Below are 21,824 nucleotides of genomic sequence, written 5' to 3' on the forward strand. Positions count from 1 at the left end.
CAAGTTCTCAAGTACGCGGCCCAGTTCATCAAGACGTTCAGATATGGTAGAGCCTAGGGGGGGCATTCTAGCAGGGTAGCGACAGAGTTGAGGAGTCAAGTCCAATACCGTGACAGGCCATCAGTCAGCGGTTGAACAAAGTCACCCTGATGGCGACAGCAACCTTAGATCAATGCCAATGTCCATATCGGGTTGAACATGATGTCATTGTTGTCGCTTAGCAGCACAATCTCAAACTAGGGCTTCGCGGAGATGTTTGGTAGCATACCCTTATCAGTTGTTACGGCTCAAACACTCGCCGGCTCCGGCCGGACTTTTGAACAATATATAACCGGGCTGATAGACCCCTGGACTTTTGAACCGTTAATTAACATGTTATTAACTTGTTAGTAAACACCGTGTTCATTATTCCGACTTTCAAACTTTACCCTACGACGCAAACACCAACTTCCACCGCAGCCGCCGTTGCGGACTCAGGCGATGACATTGCGGCTGCACAGACGGCCATATCTTCCGCGTCCGCCATACTTTCTGCCACACCTCCGTCCGGACCTGCTGCGACGGCGGCTGCGGCTGCGGTTGCTGCAGCAGCAGCGCTTCCTCCTGCCGCTGCGTCTCTCGTGAGTCTTCAGCCCCCCGTGTATTATATGTCGTATCTCACGACTAGACAACGTAGACGACGTCCACCAGCGATAGTGCATTTGCTGCTGCAGTTGCGGCTGCGGCAGCTGCAGTCGAGGCAGCTCAGGACTCCATCTCCTCTATCCTGTCTCTGGGAACACTTCCTGACTCCGTGTCTCAGGTTGTCAATCATGTACGTTATATCTTCTACTGGCTACACGATGTCCGCCTCGCTGACTAGGTTCGCTAAATAGTTGACGTCCGCGAGTTCATCCATCAGCAGCGCTCTGACAAACACGCAGAACGTTATCAACCCCCAGACGCCGATCCCACCCAACATCGATCCAGCGAAGAACCCGAATTACAACGCAGGTCCCCCGCCTGGCATTCCCGCTGCCGCCTGTTTTGGTGCAGGCTCGAACGGTTTCCTCAAGCTCGGAGACACCTACGTGTCCACCAATACCGACGGCACTCTCGGCGGCGCTACTCTTGTCGACGCAGGTTCCGACGCGTTCTTCGGGCTGCGCGCACCTGCCGATATCCCCTTCATATCCGTCACAGGATGTTCTGGGGTTTACGGTTGGGGAAGCGGATCAATAGGACCAGACTTCCAAGTGGACTGCTCGACTAACGAGCTCGGGAGCTACTGGAACGGCGCGAAGCAGACGTGCTATTATTTCACCACCCCTGGCCCCACCGCTGGGCTGTCCGAATTCTTCATCGTATGCGGTGATAACCTTGGTAACATCTACTCCTGCCTGCAGGGCTCGGGGATGTACGAGACGCTGAACCCCGCGTTCGTCTCGTGGGCTACTACTGGGCCATCCTAGTTGTATATGTCAAACGAGGGCTCAAAGTAATCAACTGACGATGTAGGTGATGTGATGACGACACAGGGCTGCATCAGTATCATGTACGATATTCTTGCAATATTGAATACGATATCTAGTCTTTCGGGTTCCCTGCAATGGATTCGCAATCGCCACGAAGCGATATTGCTGACTGGCCATGACATTCAGGACATGCAAGGGGACTCTCACGCCTCCGCATTGCGTCATTCAGGTATTGCAAGAGTGTTGAACATCACTCACCACCATCGCAGACTTCCACAACGCCTCCTTCGCCTACACAGCGTGAACAGCTGAGCTCGGTCCGAGTCCCATTCGGGCCATGTCATCTGTTCTGAAGTCGCTTCTTCTTTTGAGAACTCATAAGATATTATCTTTCGAGTGAACCCTATATCTATCCAATTAATCTAGATATTCGTCGTGTATCCCAGCTGTTGAAAGCCTGAAGCGATCCTAACGCGGAAGCAAAAAAAGCTCAATATCGACATGGACATGGCGGTCGGATGGCCGACATGCGGAGATGAGGTCGAAAGTATTCTGAGATACTCGCCGGTGTCTAAGTCGTGCACCTTATGACCTTAGCCATGCCTATGTTCGTAGCTGCGGTTCCCTCCACCGCTGTATCCCCGGGCCTAATTCCGAGGATCCGCGAGACTAGTCTGGAGGACAGTCGATCGGGGTTCGTGGTCAAGATGATCAAGAAGCTCAAACTGGCTGTTCACACCTGTGTCTTATTTGCGTGGCGAAGAGTGAACGAACTGATGGCGATCGACGACGGGCGTGCTGTAAGTACATCCCTTGTCGGTCCTTGTGATATTGTTGTGTGCAAATGCAGATGTTCTTTTTCCCGAGGGGCACGGAATATTCCCAGTCGTCGTTCCCTGATTCGGCGAGTGCAGCGAGAACATTGCTTAAGAATAAACGCGATAACAGGTCCGCACTCCGTAGCATACTGCTTGGCAAATACATGAGCAATATTTCCCTTCAAGTCGTACACGCGCCGTTCTTCTGACTCCACAATTATCGTCTATTCCTCCAACTTTAGCACTATCGGGCAGGCCAGTCAGCGATCATTGACCCCAGCATGAGCACATATCGAGGAGCAATGCAACAAACAGCTCACCAAACGCGCCCGCACTCGGCTTCGTCGCGAAGATCGCCTCCCTCAGCTTCTCGCCCTCCAACGCCCTATACGGCTCGTACCCCTCCTTGACCTTCTGGATGAACTCCCCCACCTTATCCTCTGCAACGAGCGAGACCGTGCACCCGCCCCATCCCGCGCCCGTGATACGGCTCCCAAACGCCCCCGCGCTCTTCGCGAGCCGGCAGAGCGCGTCCACTTCCGGGCACGAGCTCTCGCACAGCGTCGAGCACGACTCGTGCGACTGGTCCATGAGCTCCCCGAGCTTGACGAGCGTGTCCTCGGGGAGCTCGCCCGACGCGGCGTTCGCGCGCAGGCACACCTCGCGGAACTCGATCACGCGCAGCGCCTCTGTGAAGACGTGCCGCGCGCGTTTGTACAGCTGGAAGTACTCCGTCTCGACTGCGCGCAACATCGCGGTCAGCTCACGGTCGGAAGCGTGAACTGGACGCGAGGGGCGCACCTTCGACCCACGACAAGTACACCTTGTGGAACTGCTCCTTGCTCAAGCCGCTCAGCTCCACCATCTCGTCCAGCGTCACACCCTCCTCGCCCGCAGGGCGGCCCTCGCGCGGCGGGCGCAGCTTCTCGACCTCGGGCAGGAAGCGCTCAATGCCCACCTTGAGGCCGTCCGCGTCGAGCCCGGACTCTGGGGCGCCGAGCCAGCGCGAGAGGATGACGCGGAACGTCGGGCGCTCGTTGGGCCCGAGCGTGATACCGAGCTTGTTCGCGAGGACGCGCGCGCCGACGAGGGTTTCGACGACGCGCAAGTTGTAGTGCCACTTTGCGCCTGAGTGGGGCGCGGACGTTAGTCAGAGGGAGACGTGGGAGGGAGACGTGAGGTGAACTGAGACGTACTGACGACCTTGTCACTAACGACGAGGGAGTTTGCGCAGACGAAGACCGCGCGGGGGCTCGTGCGGGGAGTAGGGAGCGGAATGAGTTCTGCGTCTAGCTTAGGGTAGAATGTGACATAGAGCGCGGAGTGGGGCGTGCAGATGACAGATGCGGCTTGGTCAAGCCTATCGATAACGCGCATTCAGGAATGAGTACGCCCGTCAGAATGATGATGGACAAACACTCACCCTCCACTGTTAACACCTACGCGTTTCTCGTTCTCCATGGCCATCTCGACGAGCGAACCTTTCGTGACACCATCGAGCTTGTTATTCACGGTCAGGAAGGCAAGCGTAGACGCTACGACCATCGCCGCACTAGGAAAGCAACAGGTTCCAACAAGAACGGCGCTGAAATCGCGAACGTGAGTCTTACCTAGAGGAGAGACCGGATCCTGAAGGAACGGAACCAGTGAAGAGGAGATCGACGGGGACAGGATGAGCTTGCTTGTCCGTTTCAGCAAGCGCGGCAGGGAAGAAGCGACTGAGGACACCCTACGCAGCGAAATTCAGCCATGGCTGTACCAGAGTAGGTTGATATTATTCGACTCACGTAGTATCCAGCCTTGATATAACTCTCCCATCGCAGCTCGCGCGTATTGATGTCCAAGTGCCAAGCCGATTCAGCATGAACCGTGCTCGCCGCATCCGCCTCTTCCTGTGCGGATGGTCCGGCTGTCTTGAGCATGGGAGCAAAGGTCTGCGGGGCATACTTGGGGTTGAGGTTTTCTGCCCGTACACCACCAACAGTCAGGGTCTCCGCCGCACCAGACGTAGAGGAAGGCAGGGAGGGTCCACATGCGATGAGAATATCGCGTTCGATGGCAGCGGGGAACGCTCCGAAGAGGACATAGTCGATGTGCTCCCCAATGAGGCTGAGGGCAAGCAGGGATGTATATTACTCAGTCGCTCAGTAGCGTTCTCGTGGGAGGGACATACTTAACTCTTCCGGGAGCGCGCGCGATGTACGTAGGCTTGTGCCCGAAACGCTTCTCGTACTCTTCTACGACTTCCTTGTAGCGCACACTGGCGCATCTTGTCAGCTTCACAAGGATGGTGATCGCACGAGATACGTACCCTTGTACCGCAGCCGTCTGGAGGTCAGGAAAGGCCTGATCTAGCGACGTAAACACTGGGATGGGCAGCTGTGCGGCCATGACTGCAGACAAAGTTAGGGAGGTGTAAAGACAAAGTGGGACTGTGAACTAGGCTGGGACCGATCGATGGTGCTCATAAGTAGTTCTGGTCGTCGAAGGAGATCACTGAGGATGATCGCTGTTCCATGCGGGCAGACGGTCCTCGGCAAACCCGGATGACGTCCAGGCGGTCCGGCCCTCTCTCCAGCCTCGTTCCGACCTTCCGAGATCCGCGCGCGGAAAGAGGAAATAAAAGAAAAAAAGAGTGACAAGAGCGGGATTTGAACCCGCGCCTGGATACCCAGATGAGAAACCCGCCAAAGCAGGCAAGCTTTCGCTTGAGTCACACGCCTTGGACCGCTCGGCCATCTTGCCAACGCTACGCTAACCTTACATGTATATATAATGTTTAAGCAATGACGATCTCATCTTAGTGCCGTCTGTGTTCTCCTACTACATAGTAGGGCCCCTTCTTCTGACTTGTCCCAAGCTGAGCTTCCTCCCACATACTTGTACAGAGTCTCGCTCGTTCATGGATTATCTTTGATCCCGGATGACCAGCCATGTGCTACTTGCGGAAGATGACACAGTCGACTCATTTGTGGTTCTGAGGTCTCCAGGTTCGCAGCGCTTTGTGTCCGGGGCTTTGAGGACAAACATGTGATGATCTTGGCTCATCCGGTACCTCGTCGCTATACGTGATTCAGCATATGCAATTACACTATGCCCTCTTCTTGCCTTCCTTCATAGCTCTTGATTTCTTCCAGGAGATCGTCCCACCACCCCAACTCACGGTTTTGCTCACACTTTCTTAAATCGTCACAGTTTTCTATTGCTACCGTGCTTGTCAGTTGGACCTCGGAAGGCTACTTGAGAAGGTCGATCACTATGGGTGCCACCGGGACTCCGTCTGCTGACAAACATTTACTAATGCACCACCCGTCGGCTCCCACACTGAGTATCGGTACAAACAGATCACAAAAATACTACGCCCAAATCCCATGCGATTGCATCTCAGTCGATATATGACTACGGCTCGGGTTTACACATAGTCGACATTCAGGTCCCACCTTCCTCAATACAACTTCCAAGCTCGCAATCACAGCATGGCCCACCTCGCTACACAGAAGGCCTTACTCCTCCCCGCACGCGCCGGGAAATGGTACGTGGGCGACGCACCGATCCCACGCCCCGGCCCGCAGGACGTGCTCGTGAAAGTGCTAGCCGCCGCACTGAACCCTATCGACTGGAAACTCGTCGATTCACCTTTCACCGCCCTCATTCCCGAGTTCCCGTTTATCTCTGGCACGGATGGTGCCGGGATCGTCGAGGAGGTCGGCTCGGAGGTCACGACGCTCCAGAAGGGCGATAAGATGTGAGCGTGCATCACTCTGCCGTTCGGGCGGTGTGCTGATGAGGTGGATGCGCGACTTCTGGATGAAAGCGTCTTCCAGGGATGGTTCTCGAACCCATATGCGACATTCCAGCAATACTGTCTCGTCCCTGCGCCTGTCACAGCAAAGGTATGTCCCCATAGTAGTTGCAGTAAGAACGAAGCCGGATGTGACACAGTCGCTAGATTCCAGAGGGCATATCCTTTGATCAGGCTGCGTCAATTCCGTTAGGTCTCGCGACCGTCGTCCTCGCTCTTTGGGATCACAACCCTCGGACGGAGAAGAGCATCCGTCTGACGCCTCCTTGGGAGGAGGGCGGCTTGACCCAATACGCAGGCAAGCCTGCCTTCATCATTGGAGGTGCCTCGTCTGTCGGACAATATGGTTCGTCTTCACCTATCTGTTGATATGCGGAATCCAGATTTTCAAATCTATGGATACAGCCATCCAGATGGCGAAGTACCAAGGCTTTTCCCCGATCATCACGACCGCCTCCCCGCACAACACCGAGTTGCTCAAGTCGCTCGGTGCGACGACCGTGCTCGACCGCAACCTCCCGGCCTCGCAGATCCTCGCAGAGCTTCCCAAGCTTACGGGCGGGAAACCGCTGGAGTTCGTGTACGATGCGATCTCCCTGGCCGACACCCAGTCGCTCGCATACGAGGCCCTCGCCCCCCGCGGCTCGCTCGTCATCGTCTTGCCGGAGCTGATCCCTTCTGAGCTCAAGAAGTCCTCGGACGGAAAGAAGATAGCGAACGTATTTGGGAACGTGCAGCACCCGGAGTGCCGGCCGTGCGGCGAGGAGCTGTACAAGCGTTTGACTGAGTGGCTGGAGCAGGGGATTGTGAAGGTACGGTTGTATCGCCATTCACGCCTTGTGGCATGTCCGCTGACTTTTTGGATTCAGCCCAACAAGGTTGAGATTCTTCCAGGAGGGTTGGCGGGAATCCCGGAGGGCCTTGCTCGTCTTGAAGCATTCAAAGTTAGCGGCACGAAACTGATTGCGCGTCCTCAAGAGACAGCGTGATCGCGTCTCCAAGCCATGTTTGTACGTTACATCGCCGGATCTATGCTGTAGTTCCAATGGGGGACCATACGGAGAAGTCTGCGCTACGCCGAAGCCCCTCAGCTGTCCATCCTACGACGCAGGGCAACTTGTGCTATGTGGACATAACCGGCGAGAAGCCCCGCCAGGAAGCGCTGCGCCTCGGAGTTGTAGCATGCCCGATGGTCAGTTGACTGACTGCATCCCTTGCATCCTGTCAGGAGCATTTCCTATATGTTCTACAGTATCCTAAGCTGTTCAACAGCTATGCAGATGTCTAGAAGACTGGATAATGTGTCTTGATGCTTCTTGGGGCGGTCCTTGGATTCGTCCGCATTGACCAACACCGCCATTCTGACATTTCAAGCGCTGTAAGCCGTACAGGGGTCAGAGTACGCCCGCAGGACGCCGTCAATCGTGTTATGTGGTCTGATACCTGTCAACCTCCGCAATGGTGAGTCGACCAATCTGCGGCAGAGACTCCCGCATAGAATCTCTTTGCTCCACTATTGCCCTTTAGGCGTCATCGATCACCGCTTAATCGGCTTGAGACTGGTAAGTGAGCATCCCCTTAAGATACCGCTCGGCACTGACCAAATTGTAGATATGGACGTAAGTGTTATGCCCCACGACACTCACTCTGGACATATTCCTAAGTGTTACTACGTCTCCGGGCTTCGGTATGCTATCCTTTTGCATCCTTTGGAATGCGATGGTGTACAGCCCTACGAAGACATTAGGAAGATGAGAAGGCGTCAGGGAGCCGAGAACATGCGAGCTCCTTGTACAGCTCAAACACTTTGTCGCTTTCCGATGGGTGCCTTGGATACCAAATCGCATATAGAAATCTGGGGCGACGACGAGCTCGCATGTCAGACACGACTCGTGCTGTATTGAAAAGTCGAGAAGCCCCGGGCTATCAGGACCCGTCAACTTGATGTTCGCGCTTCCATTACACTGTTCCTCCATGCCATTTATCAAAGCAATGTGACAGGCTCAGATGGTACTCGTCCTCCTCAGATGCGTGAAGAGCAATTCTCACAAAGCACCTCCTCGGCTCCTCGCCCGTGTCGGCTATCATCCCGCTCCTCGGGTATGGTTGAGGTCCCCATGGTCGGGGCTGCCAATGTTATGAGCTGCAGCGATGACACCCCGCGAAAGGCTCTAGCAAACTCACTCGTCCTCTCTTCAGTCAGGGCACTAGAGGCCAACTTGCGGGCCCTCCGGATTCTACTCGCGATGACTCGTTTAAGCTGTTGCTCCGGCGTGAGGTCCTTCCACGCGCGACGGCGGCGGCGGCGGCTTGCGCTCTGCGGCTGCTCTGACGCCGACGCCGCTACTTGAATGCCCGTGCAACTACAAGCTGTAAGCCTGGAGGGACTATATATGGAAGATGACGTCGGAACTCACTTTTGGTGTTTGCCCGGGTCGGTCGAGCTGCTCGTGTTGTCGAGCATCTCGTTGTCAATCGCGCCACCCTTGGCCATGTCCTCGCTCAACCGTGCACGTTTATGCATGGAGGTGGGGATCCCATCCTCGAGGCATGTGCGTATAGGATGGTCACTGTCGTGGAACTCCTCCAGAGCGCGTTCTCCTATTATTTCCGACAGATTGGGTGACTTCAAAGCCGGTGGCACGCTCAGCATGTGGTGGACGGGCGGGCGAGCGATTATTGTCGTGCTTAATGGAGCTGTATCGACATGCACTGGGATTAGTAGGGGGAGGGAGTTTACGTCCCCTAGCAAAAACACAGCATTAGGTGGTGGGGAGATCTGGTCCAAGCCTGGATGGCTCGTGGTCTGCTGGCGGCGGGAGGCCTCACGCCGGGCAGCATTCTTGCGCTTCTTCTCGTCTAACTGCTTCAAGGCTCTTGACGTTACGGATGCGCTGGGTCGCGGTGGGAGACCGGCGAAAACTGCGGCAAGGAAGTGTTCACACCGAGCGACGCAAATACACACGACTGACCTACCTGATGGACCAACCATGCCAGCAAGACGATTGAAACGTTCGCAGTGAAGCGAACCGGGAACGGGTACCGCTCCTAACGGGCCGATGCCACACCGGAACGGAGATGACCGAAAGCGCCAAGCACATCGCAGATCTTCTGTCTCGCGGATCACATCCCTTGTTCTTCTCGCCGGGCTCGACTAGTGAGCACATCCTGCAGCGTCCTTTACCTTGTCTCGGCTTCCGCAACCACCCGTCCTATACCATGGGTTCTGTGTGGACAATTTTATGACGGGACTTCTGGGTGCAGGGTAATCACTCTCCTCGAGGCGAGACACAACCGTGACTGTCTTCCACCCATCTCACGTGTATCGAGCTGGAGAAGCAAGAGTGTGAGTGAGGCAAATACTTCGGGGGCGCAGAGTTTCGTCTCTGAACCGAGAGTATTGGACGAGCATATACGACGACAACAGAATGACTTCTCCGAAGCAGAAAATTATGGACTTTAGTTCCACTTCCTTGTCAGCTGCCTAGAAATCGTCGCCCCTTCCCACAGGGGCATAGCTACGTACAAGAGGAGCTGATGTGTCCATTATTCAGTGATACGAAAAATGCAATATCCTGGTCCCTGAAATGTGCCGGAAATATCTTGTAAACCTGGTGTTCCAAATCTAGACGGTCGCATGCGCGACTCGTGAAGGACCGAACCGCGAGATGGAGCACGCGTAATGGGTGGTCAGCCACCCACGACGGCGAGACAGGCTTCGTTTCGTCTTCGTCGATTTCAATGTCAAGGGATGTGAGGAGAGGACAACACTGTGCAATGTGATGTAGTGCAGCAATGGTCGGAAGTTTCGTGGGAACAGTCAATTCCCTTTCTCTCGCTCCCAGCGACAGCGTGAGGTGCTTCAGCGTCGGGCACGCTTGCGCTAGACACAAGACTTCGTCATCGGTCAATATCGCCGCTTCATGGTAGTACTTCACGGCAAGCGTTTCCAGGCTGGAAGCGAGACCGGGGACAAGAGGTCCGAGCACGTCGGAGAACAAAACCACGGGGGGTCCGGTTTTGCCAAGGAGAAGCGGGGACGAATGTGTGGAGTATTCGAGTGTGAGCGACCGCAGCGTTCGCACGAGTCGAGAGTTCCCCGCAAGTGCGGCAGATAGCTGCCGATGCGCTGCTGGTTCATACAGCATCTGATCAATCGCGCCTTTGGTAGAAAGCTCCAGCTCACAGAGGTTGGGCGCGTAAGCATAGGATATGAAGGCGGTCAAGTCGAGACAGCCACCCTCGATGCGGAGCTTGCGTAGCGTCTTCCCCAATTGTACCGGGGCAGACCAACTGTGGCACTCTGAGATATGCACGGAGAGGCTCTCGAGTCGAAGGTGAGAGAGGAGTGTTTGAAGCTCCGCCGGGTCGACCGAGATGCGGTAGGGGTCCAGGGATAGGTGACGAAGGTGTGGGGGATACGCCAAGCCCACAACCGAGACGTTCTGCGCAGTCGTCAGGCGCAAGGTGTGTATACCGTGGATTGCGCCGGATAGTTGCAGCATGAAAGACTCGATGTCCTTTTGCCTCATGCTAGAGTGTAGGGTGAGGTCGAGAGTGCTGAGAGAAGGAGGGACGAGGGAGAACAAGGCGCCCCGCGTCTCCGGGTACTCATCCCATTCTGCTGACCGCAAGGAAGGGAGGAACGTGTGGCCATGGTTGCGACGTATGAGCGAATTTATGAGTTCCGTTTCCGCCCTTCTGACCACAGCAGGATCGTCCCGCCAGTCGTAGTCGCTGCGCCTCAGCGCTCGGATTTGTGATCCGTAGTGCAAGAATAGGTCCCAAGCGTCTTGTCGCCTGTGGAACTTGTGTCGTACGACCTACGTCACGTTCGGTCGCAGTGACAGTCAACGAGCGCTTTCACTACATAAGTACTTGCCTCTGCCAAGAATTCGACACTAATGATCCCGGAATGGTGAGCCCGGAGAATGTGATACAAGTCTTGCAGCGACTGTCCGTTGTCCGACCTCCAGAGTGCCTGGGAAGCAGGGACTAGCCATGCCTAACAAACCCGGACACTTCGCGCGCACGTCGCAACGTCCAGCCGGTTCTTCAAATCGAGGGAGTTGAACACCTCGACGAGGACGTCATAACAGAAGAGAACTGGATGCGCATGCTGATCCACGGAAAGCGGACTGGTGTGACGTCGGTGCCAGTACGATCTGAGATGCAGGTTAGCGGGCGTTGGCACGAGCACAGAATGGCTAGAGGGAGAGATGCCCATGGATCGCACAGTGCTGAGGTCCATTTGGTCGAGCCTGCCCCCTTATGAGAGCTTCACAATGACCTGCTAAATTGTTACCGAAGCGTCCCGACTCTGACATGTGCTTCTAGACACGTGGTTAGCCGTTGTACTGGGGGCTCCCAGGTAGCCAACTGTACCCGTGTCGGCACTACGTAGAGTATAGGAGACAAGAGTTTCGAGTTATACTATCACTCGTAGGGAATCCCGAGGTAGGTTTCCTGGCGACACGACCCGAGTGCAGGACACAGACGAAGGCAGCGAAGGAAACAGACACCATTGTGGGACCGAACAAGAGGACATTGTTGATCCGATACCAAAGAGTTTCAGCAGCACTTCGGCGCTCATCCTACTTCAACGATTCGCCATTCTGATTGGCTGAAGACGAGCTCTCCACCAATCAGCGGCCGTGGGAAGCATGCCTAGGGGATCTGCTGAAGCTATGTGAGATCTCGTCTTCGCAATCGGGGTGCAAATCCTCATTGGTGGAGAACGGGAGCGGCGCCTCAGCGCAAAGACCGCTGTTCCTTTAGGACATTAATCAGTTGCGGTCAACAAACGGTGAAAATTCAAGCGCGCCGAGACATTACTCCCGAGCACCTCACCTCAGTGGCTAGAAGACGCCAAAAGCCATACACCTCGTATACCGTTGATGAAGCCGGTATGCTCACGATTTGTACGCATACACCCACGTTAGCCAGACGACACGAAAGAGAGAGAGCCGTGAATTACTCCGTGGTCATATACATATCAAGCGTAGCGTACACACTATGCAGACAAACGAGAAGAGCTGGTGGTGATAAGGGCGATCCGGGACGAGACGAGATGCAGATGTGTACATGGAAATATGCAGGGGATGTTGAGATAGAGAGAGAGAACGAGACAAACTACATGAAGACGTGCGTGGATGGTGGAAACGCGATGCACAGAGAACGAGGACAGACTAAAACGTGGCTGGTAAGGGGCACAGGGCAGCGCGAACATGCTACACAAATAGAACAACTACAACGTGGTTTACCATCCGATGGTGATAGGGCGGGAGACAGATTAGAGACGATATCGACGAGCAGGGGTGACACCAACGGCATGCTACGAGCGACGACGGGTGCGGTCAAGCATATGCAGGGGGCAGGAATGGAGCTGTTGACAGTCAAAGCATGCAGAGCGACCGCCGATAGCAAGATGCAGCACGACAGCGAAGAGGATCACGCGCGACCGCAGCGATGTTAGTGCAGGTACTTCTCGTTGAGCGCGTGCACCTCCTTCGCAAGGTACGGCCAGTTGAGCGCGCGCGCAAGCTCGTACTGCATCCTGATCTTCCGTTTCTCCTCCCGTTCCTTTTCATCGTCGACGTTCGCGAGTGCACGCTCAGAGCGCTCCCGCGCGAGCTTGATCTCCCACCCGAGGAGGTTGTACAGCAGGCGCATGTTCGGCTGGATGAGCACAGACAGCCGGCGCGAGCGCACGATGAGGTATGCATCCACCAGCGAAAGCCCAAGGTGCTTCATGACGTACGCGATCTGCCCCCAGCATACATGTCAGCCTGACAAGCACAAAGCACGAATGAGGCGGGCACTTACAGTAACGGTCGCGCTGCGCGACACTCCAACGCGGCAATGCACGAGCACCTTCCCACCCTCCTCACGGGCCTTGTCGATCCACTCACAGATGGGCTCCAGCTGCGGCTCGAGCGTGTCGATCCCGTCGTCACATACACCCTTGATGTCGAGGACCTTGATCCTGCCCTCCCGCTCTTCGATCCACAGCGAACCCTGGCCCCCGGGACCCTTGCCCGGGATGAAGTGCGCGTTCGGGTTGGGCATCGCACACGCCGCAGTGTTCGGCCCAGCGTGTGGGGTGTCCATATGCGGGGGAGGGACGAGCGCGCACTCGCCCACGGACACGACGTGCGTGATCCCGAGTGCGTGCAGCATGAACGCGTTCGAGGCGTGGTTCCTGCCAAGCCGCGCAGCGATAAGCATACGGTTGCAACGTCGTCATCCGTTGCAAAGAATAACTCACAAGTTGCCAAGGTACAAGAACGGCAGCACCCGGCTGGGGAAGCTTCCGTCGAACCTGGGGTCGTTGAACCAAACCTGGTGGTCCCGCCACGGCGGTATCCGCTGCGGAGGCATAGTCTTCGAGCGAGGCCGTCCTGGTGTGAGAGCTGGCGCGGTAACGTCCGCTTCAGACTCCGAGCGCGAGCGGAGAGGGTGCGCGACCACGCTGGGTGCGCTCACGCCCGTGGCAATATCCGCAGGGTCCTTCACCACAGGATTGGCGAACTGTACCGACCTCGCAGCCGCATGTCCGAGAGAACGGCTCCAGTTGCCATCATCGTCATGCCCTGGACCTGCAGGACCGGGAGAGGGGTGTCTAGGTGCTTGAGACTGCGATTGAGCGGCGCGATCCTTCTCGAGCCTCGCCTCGACACGGCGGAGCACGCCCAGATCGCTCTGGTACACAAAGAAGCTCCGGCGTTTCTCGACCTGGAGGGTGAGATATGCCTCGGGGAGGGAGATTCCATGAAGGGCCATCAGAATGGACAGCGCAAGGACGGAAGATTCGGTGTAGCCATCGGCAGAGTAGATCAAGATCTTCAGCGGGCGCGTCCGAAGAGGGACAGGAATCGCTGACGTGGGGCTCATGGAAATGGGCGTCGATGGTGACGAATTCGGCAGGTAAGTGGCGGAGGTAGATCGGACGCGCGTATATGCAGTGTGAGGCGTTGGCGGCGAAGAGGGGAAGAAGGAAGTAGGGAAGGAGCTCGGAGGTGGCAGAGAGCTGGGCGTGAAGCCCGAACTAGCAGCGTCGTGCCTGTTTGGTGAGTCGAAGCCATTCTGCGTTCGTGGAGGAGACAGCTGCTCATGCGCAGCCTCGTAGGTAAGGGAACCATCAACGGGCTGGATGAGTCTCTCCAAGAACTGAACGAAGGGTAGGAGCGTGTTGACGGTGACAACGGAAGAGGCGGGCGAACTCGGGAAAGGCAAGTGTATGACGTGAGATGCGTTCGGCGGTGGACGCGGTTGAACGGGGTCTTTGGAGTCGAGACCCTCCATGTCTGCGACACATCGTTCGATCCAGCGCTTCTCGAGGAGGCGGATATGCTCCTCGGCAGCGCGAAGGTGAGCGGAGGTAGGGAACGGGGCGTAGTCGTGGCACTCAATGCAGAGATCATACCCATATCCCAGAGTGGGGTCGTTGGTCCGCCAGTCATAAGCGTCGTCGTCGTCATCATCGTCACCACGCATAGTACGCATGCGGATTCGACGATCAGGGGTAAGAGGGACGTCGTTCGAGTTGCCAAGGAAAATCTGGCCGACGGAGGGCTCCCAATGAGACGAGGGGTTAGAACCCGCGAGAGATTCGGGGTCTGCGCTCGACGAGGACCCGACGACGGAAACGATCTCGGACGCCTGAGTGAGGTCACGCATCTCCTCCCTTTCGCGCTGGGCGAAATCGACCGTGTTTGCACGGAGGCGGAGGACAAGGTCGTCGGAGGGTTCCCTTTGGGCATGCGCATCGGTGCTATCCGTGTGCGCGCCAGAGGCCTCGTCTGTGCGGGCGACAAGGTGGGGGAGCTTCTCAGCCATTTCGGCTGGAGAAGCGTCGAGTACAAAGACATTGTACTCGACGAGCGCATCAGGGTTCGGCGCGCGAGCGCGGCGCTCCTGGTGCTTGATCTCTACTGCCTGCTTGAACTTCTCCGCGGCGGCTATCGCGTGTCGCGTATGGCCGCGGGGAGAGTAGACAACAAGGTCGGAGATAGTAGCATATATTGGCTGTAACAACGTATGAGCATGGATACGGAGAGCAAAACTCTACGTCGAGCGATGGAAGCGTTCACACGCGGCAGGAATATGAGGTCCGGGGGTGCGGCGGCGGAGGCACACCGCGGCAGTGGCACATACCGTAAGAGCGCAGATGCCAGACGGGGGCGATCTGCAAGCCCTCTTCGCGTCCGGGTGGGGTCTCGTAGCGTCTCGAAGCGCCCTTCACCACGTTTCTGTGAAGGCCTCGCAACTCCCGCAGCTTCCCTTCCTCGAAGCGTGCGCGATGACACAGCCGACAATTAAGGGCAACGCATGTCGCCCGCTTCCTCATCTCGACTGCCGAATCCGCAGCGTCCTCCACATCCGCCGACGCCACAAGGAAAGGAACAAGCCGACACTCACCACTTGGATCCCAAAGTTCCGCAAGCTGATCCCGTCTGGTATGCGAGGCTCGACAAAGACGTTCTCCGGAGTGCCTTGCTCACTCGGCCGCGTGCGCAAGAGTTCCCGCACGCGGAAACTCGAGGTCAAGAAGGATGGCTTCGTGTGGACGAGTGGCGGTGGCGGCGGGTGTGTCGAGTTCGCGCTCGCGCTGAGGCGGGGAAGAGGGGACGTGACCGAGACCTTCTTCATAGGATCAGGTGGTGGGACGCCGCTCATCAGGGGGCCCTCGACCGTCGGGTCGAGCTCCATGGCAACATCGTCCTCGAGATCGGCAGGCTCGAACGAGTCCAGCGAGGAGCTGGTCGAGTAGTCGTCGTCATCGTCGTCGAGGTCCTCGGCATCGCACATCTCCTCGTCGTCTTCGTCGCACGCGACCCAGACAAGCCCGCGGAAAGACGGGACGTCACCCTTGTCTCGCGAGGAGGCGAAGAAGGCATTCTGTTGCTCGTTGTCGCCTTCAAGGCCGTGTAGGAAGGGAAAGAGAACATGATCGGGTGCGTGAGTGGTGAGGTGCGAATAATGGAGCTCGGAGAACTGGGCGGCGGTGAGTGCGCGAATGGGCGGATGAGGGTCCTGGCGGTGGCGGAGGACGGGGAGGGATTGGAGGAAGGACGCGGGGTAAGCGAGGCCATGGACGGTGGCGGGATCATCGTGCGGGGTGTGCATGGCGGTGGGGAGGTCGAGAGGAGGGAGAGGAGGGGAGAGGAGGAGAAATAGAGTTGAGAGGAGATAGAGTAGCGACGAGGGAGGGGTTGGGTTTGTTTGATGCGAGTTCGCGCCCCGAGCGACTGGCTTTGGAAGGAGCTTCTAGCGAAGCAGCGCAGGCATCTGTTCTGCTCTCGCCAGAGGCCGCTGTTGTCTTTGGGCCCCTCCGTCTCCCCGCAGCCGCCCGTCTCGCCCATTTCATAACGCAATCTCAGATCCCCGATCGTTCCTTATCGCCTCCCGCTTGTCCCCGCCCCTCGTCCCGCCAATCTGCCGCCGCGACGAGCCCAGCCTGTGTTCTGCCTGCCTCCTGTGTCCTCACCGGAGGGCAGCACGGCGAGCGCAAGTGCAAGCGCGACAGCTCCCGCAGGGACCCCGCTCCCATGCCCGTTCGCCGTCTTCGTTGGGTGTGGCTTCTCTCTCGCACGGCCGCACCCCATGATCAGCACCATTGCCTATCCGGTCGCGACCCAGGACTGTGGGCAGGTCCAGGCCTATCCGCATCTCCGGATCCTTCACGCCCCTTTCGATGTAGCGTTGGGCTGTGTCTACCCCATCACGCCACCCACTTTGCCTGTTTGGGCGGGGGCGCTTTGTCCGGGTTCGCGCAGGCAGCTTGGTCACCGAGGTCGCGCTCCGTCACTGTCCCTCTTCGGCGCGCGTTCCGGGCGCGCGTTGGCAGCCCGCGACGTCCTCTGCTCTTGGCCGCCGTTCGCTTCAGCGACGTTCCCGATGCCTGCCGCTGTCGTCCTCATATATCTCCCTGCGAAGGTGCTCCTGGCGCGATTCGTGACGAGCTGGAGTCGGTGCCGTTGAATGATGTGCCACATCTCGGTCGGGCTGTCCTGCGACCGGGGCTCTGCGGTGACGACAGACGACTCACCATCATCGACCAGGCCACACAGCACACAGAACTCGCACCCGGCCGCTTTACGCAGCTGCCGATCACGACGACCACGGTCGGGCCCACTTCGCGCGCAGCTGATGCTCCTCGTCTCTCCACTTCGTCCACACTTCTCCCGCTCGCGATACCGCGGCCTCCAACCCGCGCGGCCAGCTGATGACACCAACACGCCCGTCTCCAGCCCTCGCCCGCCTATGCTGACCGACAATCCCGCGCTAGTGCGTCGAGTACTCCTCACGGTCGATGCGACTCTCCCACCACGGTCTCAGTGACTGCATAGCTTGGCAATCGTGCCCTCGCGACGCCACCGACTCCATTCGTTACACCGTGGTGGCTCCGGAACCCTCGGCGGTGGTTGTCGCACGGAGGTCAGATATGGGATGTGGGTGCACGTACGTATGATTCCATCTTGTGACGCGTTCTTCATCTCTGCAGTTCCAATAAGCCTTCGCAGTGCGCGCGGGGGTGGCCGAGACTTGCTCGTGCTGAAATTGAAGTCATCGTACGCGTCACATCGCGTACCGCGATTGATAATATGAACAAGCATACATCTGGACCAACCTTATAAACATGCCGACGGCTTGTCCAACAAAACACCACTTCTCTGAACGGCTCACTCCCTCGCCGCGGCACGAGCGATCGGTACCTTGTTGGCGGCCGCCACAAAGCCCATCCGCATAGGTACGTGCTAGTATGCGAAGCACGGGTTGCTTACATGTAATCACGCAGAGAGAAATGTAACCAGCGTCCAATAGTCTACATTTTTTCGCGAGAACAAGTCTGTGTCAAGCACGTTACATCACACCCCAGCTTCACGTGACTCGCACGCTTGGCATAGTCTCCGCGATATGGCCAGGCAACATACATATGTACCCTGAGGCGGGAGATGGACAGCGCGGCACGGTGTACCGTTCGCTCGGGTTCAGTTCTGCCCCGCCTGACTGTTGTTTCTCCATACTTAAGTATCTCTCGCTCCTGTGATGCATCACGCCCCGTAGTCAGCTACGGCGTCGCCCGACGCTATATTCCAAATGCTCAACACCTCCGTCATCAGGTATAAGGACTTCCTTTTTAGTTGGCGGCGCCACGGTCTAATTACAGCAAGGATAGCAGGCAGCAATAGGAGTCGATCGGTGTGACTTCCTGCATCGAATACGCTTACTGACGATGCTAGATCCATGATTTTATGATATCTCCGCGATGCATAGCGTCTCAGCTCCAGCATCACTCGGTGGTCTGTGATGGCAACTCTTATCAGGGATTTGGCCAGGTACGTCTTGTATGCGAGTATGAACGCGTGATTAGCAGGTTGCACCCGGGTCACGTCACAAGAATGCTCGTGTTGTGGAGCTGTACATATCGATCAACCCAATTTCGGCACACTGTTTTCGACTACATTCGCAGGCAGTGCTGTCCCCGTTCGTCAACCAAGGGCAGGATGTCTTTGGCCGGTCTCGCGAAGTGTCAATTTCGGACGATATCGCTATACCAGGCATTCCAAAACGTTGTGGCAGCAACATCGCCCACGCGCCATTTCTAGGAGTCTCACATCCGTCTACATGGCCAACAGCTCCCTCAGCAGCCCGCCCGTGATAGGAGGTCGCGCCACTGCACCGTGAGCGTGTTCCCTCCCCTTAGCCTGGGAAACTATGTGAGCCTCGAGGCAACAAGCTCAGGCTTCAAGAGTCAAGGTTCACTTCGCTTGACCTTCAGAATGCCTCCGAACGCTACGCCATTCATTCCCCGTTCGCCTTCCAAGACCTCGTGCCCATGCTTCGGCGATGCCCAGCGTACGCACAGGGCCTGCCTCGAGGCGGCGCCCTCCTGCGATTCTGTGTCGCTGGAAATCGGACGAAGGGGCTTCGGTCGTCTTTGAGTTCCGCCACTTTCGCGATCCTGGCTCGCGGCGATGCACTGTTTCCCATGACCACTTGCCTCGTGCTCGGACGCATGAAGTTACGCCGGCGTAGAAGTCGTCCACCTTGTTGTATGCGCAAACGTCGCAGACTTGAGCCATGAATCAGAGACCAGATGCCCTCCCTCAGCTGACGCATACAGGTTGCGGCGGTATGTACTTCTGTCGGCACACTAAATCTCGATGTCAGTGCACATAGCTTGTATGTATGTTGGTTGATCCCGTGAGCGGTCCGGTCTTTCGGAGATCGTTGCCCTGACGTGGAATTCTACGTGGACGCCACTGCTCCTGATGGCATATCACGCTAACGGTACGCTCGGCCAGATGCATCTCTCTACGAATAGCTAATCTGAGCTCCGGTCGAACGTCTCTCGCACAATGGGGGCTGATGACGGAATAATACTGGTCGTGGTGGACCCGAACGCACGTGCATGCAGGGACGACGAGTATGTGCACTGTTCTAGCCCTTGCGCAGTACTACCGTCTGTATAAGCAACACTCGACCGGTGCGCAACGTCCGAGCACTGAATGGAATGAGAGATAACATACGTGACGCGAGATCAAAGGTTTGCACCCCAGTCTCAGCGTTCAAGCTAGCTATAGAGCACTCAAAGATCCGAAGCTTTCCCAGACGGCGGGTTGCCCAGCACTACATACTCTATTTGAATTTATCTCTCTGCTTCTGCATTGTGCACTGCTTGGCGATGCCTGGTGCCTGTGATATGCATGTCCCTCCACGTAGTACCAAAACCCTTTCCCCTCCTGATCGCATTCCGTCCGCCCTTCATCCGAGCTGCAGACTTGTATCGGGGCTTCTGACGCTTCTCTTGCACACGACGACCCTACCAATGCGGCGTTCGCACACCGGTATCGTTAGCAGCCATGGCGAAATTGCGCCATCGGCGTCCCTATCGCGTACCGGAACGTAAGTACTGTTCTATTCTCCAAGCGCTTGTGCGACAGAAATGAGGTAAGGAACGGGTGAGCGATAACAGGTAACGCACCGGCCTCTGTTCGAGGCCCGGGATAGATCGCCGGGCTGAGTGTATACTTAGGGCCTTTCGAGGACGGACAAGGGCGCTTGAAGGGGCGATCACCCCGTTCTGGCATCAGATATGGGTCACCGCTCGACTGTTCAGTCCTTGCTCTTTTCGACCACGAGCTTGTTCATCAACGGTCTCCAGGGACGTGGTGGCTCAGTATGGTCAATGCGGGGTACTGTCACTGAACGGGCGTCGCCAGTCTGTGGGATCGGCAACGGCGGAAGTCGCCGCAGAGGGTCATGAGTACGTGTGCTCCATGTTTACTGCGTCGCTCGGCAGCGGAGCCGTTTGGTGCGTAGTTGCTGTGGGTTGCCCCTCTTGCTCCTCTCGCCGGAGATGATCACTGCGCTTTGTCAAGGCGAAAACGATCGTCTAGGATGTTTCTCATCTGGAGCGGTCACCATGTGTGCGTTGGCCAATCTCGCACTGATCCTATCGTCGACGACCGACTGTGATATCTGGACGACATACTCTTCATCGACCTTCATGCTTATCTTCACGACAGGCAAAGGGCTATGGTTAGAGCCGGGATATACATTTGGAATCGTTATGCCACGCAGCGCGTCGGTAGCAGTTCGCACTGGTCTGTGTATTTTTCTTTGTTTTCAATGGACTGCTATGTTGCGTTGCGCAGAAGTCTCGTCAACATATCCTCAAGGCTTCGACTCTCGTGTTCTGCCCGCGGTGCCTGTTGTCTGCCAATTCGTTCAGGTGGTCTTCCAAACACTGGGTCCCTGTCTGGGGCTGTATCAGGGGTTCCATATTCGCATGTTTCCAGGATTGTTACGTAGGGCAAGGCCTCCCTGCTACTCATACTTGCACTTCACAGGTTGTTGCGCACTGGGTGTCGATCGCGGCAAGAATCCACAGCCATCAATTAGCTAGTAGCTGTCGATAGAGTTCTGGACATACAGGTGATGCTATTTTGGTATAGGGGTTGTGGGACAATAAGTGGTGTCGCTGTCAGTGCTTGATGTTCATGTGCTACACGTTGAACCATTTATTCCTAGGTTTCAGCTAGTGCGACATCGCGCCTCCGGGAAGGCAGGTATATATGGCGGAGCCATGGCAGAAGCCGTAGTAGAATGCGCAAGCTGTTAACCTGAGGCTCTCATCTCGGACATAATGGAAGTAGCGGAAGACACCTTTAACGATCGAACAGCAGATAGAAGGATGCAGTATGGCCTCTCACGGTGAGCTCACCTGTATTCGTCTACCCTACTTCCCCAAGGCTTACACTTCATTCAAGTGTGCTACTGTCGGTCAGTCATTTGGTCAAAAGGGACGATCATCCCTCCCGCGATGTTAGCATGAGGCTGACTTTGGCCATTCATGTATGTTAGCCCAGTCGCGATCGTAAGTCTCATGTTGCTGCACCATGGGCAGGCCACGCACATTGCTTCCGTGTCAGCCACCACACGTGTCAGGTTATTCCGAAGTGCTCCACATCAGCTCATTCTCTTCTGACTTTGCGCCGCACCCACCAGTCACCAGCCACTACCTGCTGCCGCTGGCTATAGCATTGCCTACGCTCCGGTAGCTCCTGCCAATACTTTGCAGCTTCTGTAATTCCGACATTCTGAGTGCCCACGCTGGTCGTGCTTGGCTGTGTTCTAGCAGTACTTCTAACCTGGAACGCTGTTCCTTCTCTCAGGCGATCTCCTCACTGCGCTATCATGTCTATGTCCGCGTGCTCGCGCCGACTTTCCGGCAGCGTGCGG

General features: G+C 56.7%; 6 protein-coding genes and 1 non-coding gene across 7 annotated transcripts; 3 read left to right on the forward strand and 4 right to left on the reverse strand.

Moving 5' to 3' along the window:
- Nucleotides 1–372: 372 nt before the first annotated feature.
- On the forward strand, nt 373–1,451 carry DICSQDRAFT_172810 (uncharacterized protein; the record flags this gene model as incomplete). The annotated part of the gene is made up of 4 exons (XM_007368576.1): nt 373–385; nt 460–620; nt 677–814; nt 876–1,451. The coding sequence occupies 4 exons, from the start codon at nt 373–375 to the stop codon at nt 1,449–1,451; spliced, it is 888 nt and encodes a 295-aa protein (XP_007368638.1).
- Nucleotides 1,452–2,539: 1,088 nt separating this feature from the next.
- On the reverse strand, nt 2,540–4,663 carry DICSQDRAFT_66728 (Galactokinase; the record flags this gene model as incomplete). Its single annotated transcript, XM_007368577.1, has 8 exons — nt 2,540–3,012; nt 3,074–3,400; nt 3,469–3,632; nt 3,696–3,824; nt 3,883–4,001; nt 4,060–4,381; nt 4,446–4,532; nt 4,584–4,663. The coding sequence occupies 8 exons, from the start codon at nt 4,661–4,663 to the stop codon at nt 2,540–2,542; spliced, it is 1,701 nt and encodes a 566-aa protein (XP_007368639.1).
- A 245-nt stretch (nt 4,664–4,908) lies between these two features.
- On the reverse strand, nt 4,909–5,017 carry DICSQDRAFT_t147. Its single transcript has one exon. It is a non-coding gene; the product is annotated as a tRNA-Leu (tRNA).
- Nucleotides 5,018–5,654: 637 nt separating this feature from the next.
- DICSQDRAFT_109942 (GroES-like protein) lies at nt 5,655–7,063 on the forward strand (the record flags this gene model as incomplete). The annotated part of the gene is made up of 5 exons (XM_007368578.1): nt 5,655–6,017; nt 6,087–6,165; nt 6,222–6,420; nt 6,480–6,886; nt 6,944–7,063. Exons 1-5 carry the CDS (start codon nt 5,749–5,751, stop codon nt 7,061–7,063), a joined length of 1,074 nt encoding a protein of 357 aa, XP_007368640.1. The 5' UTR covers nt 5,655–5,748.
- A 1,034-nt stretch (nt 7,064–8,097) lies between these two features.
- On the reverse strand, nt 8,098–8,598 carry DICSQDRAFT_128774 (uncharacterized protein; the record flags this gene model as incomplete). Its single annotated transcript, XM_007368579.1, has 3 exons — nt 8,098–8,201; nt 8,259–8,437; nt 8,492–8,598. The coding sequence occupies 3 exons, from the start codon at nt 8,596–8,598 to the stop codon at nt 8,098–8,100; spliced, it is 390 nt and encodes a 129-aa protein (XP_007368641.1).
- A 3,947-nt stretch (nt 8,599–12,545) lies between these two features.
- DICSQDRAFT_66599 (uncharacterized protein) lies at nt 12,546–16,202 on the reverse strand (the record flags this gene model as incomplete). The annotated part of the gene is made up of 5 exons (XM_007368580.1): nt 12,546–12,623; nt 12,672–12,839; nt 12,900–13,275; nt 13,342–15,138; nt 15,469–16,202. The coding sequence occupies 5 exons, from the start codon at nt 16,200–16,202 to the stop codon at nt 12,546–12,548; spliced, it is 3,153 nt and encodes a 1,050-aa protein (XP_007368642.1).
- Nucleotides 16,203–17,206: 1,004 nt separating this feature from the next.
- Nucleotides 17,207–17,758, forward strand: DICSQDRAFT_139247 (uncharacterized protein). Its single transcript, XM_007368581.1, has 2 exons — nt 17,207–17,537; nt 17,600–17,758. Exon 1 carries the CDS (start codon nt 17,226–17,228, stop codon nt 17,415–17,417), a length of 192 nt encoding a protein of 63 aa, XP_007368643.1. The 5' UTR covers nt 17,207–17,225; the 3' UTR covers nt 17,418–17,537; nt 17,600–17,758.
- The last annotated feature ends 4,066 nt before the right edge of the window (nt 17,759–21,824 follow it).

Source organism: Dichomitus squalens, assembly GCF_000275845.1.
Source record: "Dichomitus squalens LYAD-421 SS1 unplaced genomic scaffold DICSQscaffold_37, whole genome shotgun sequence".
Classification (NCBI taxonomy): domain Eukaryota; kingdom Fungi; phylum Basidiomycota; class Agaricomycetes; order Polyporales; family Polyporaceae; genus Dichomitus; species Dichomitus squalens.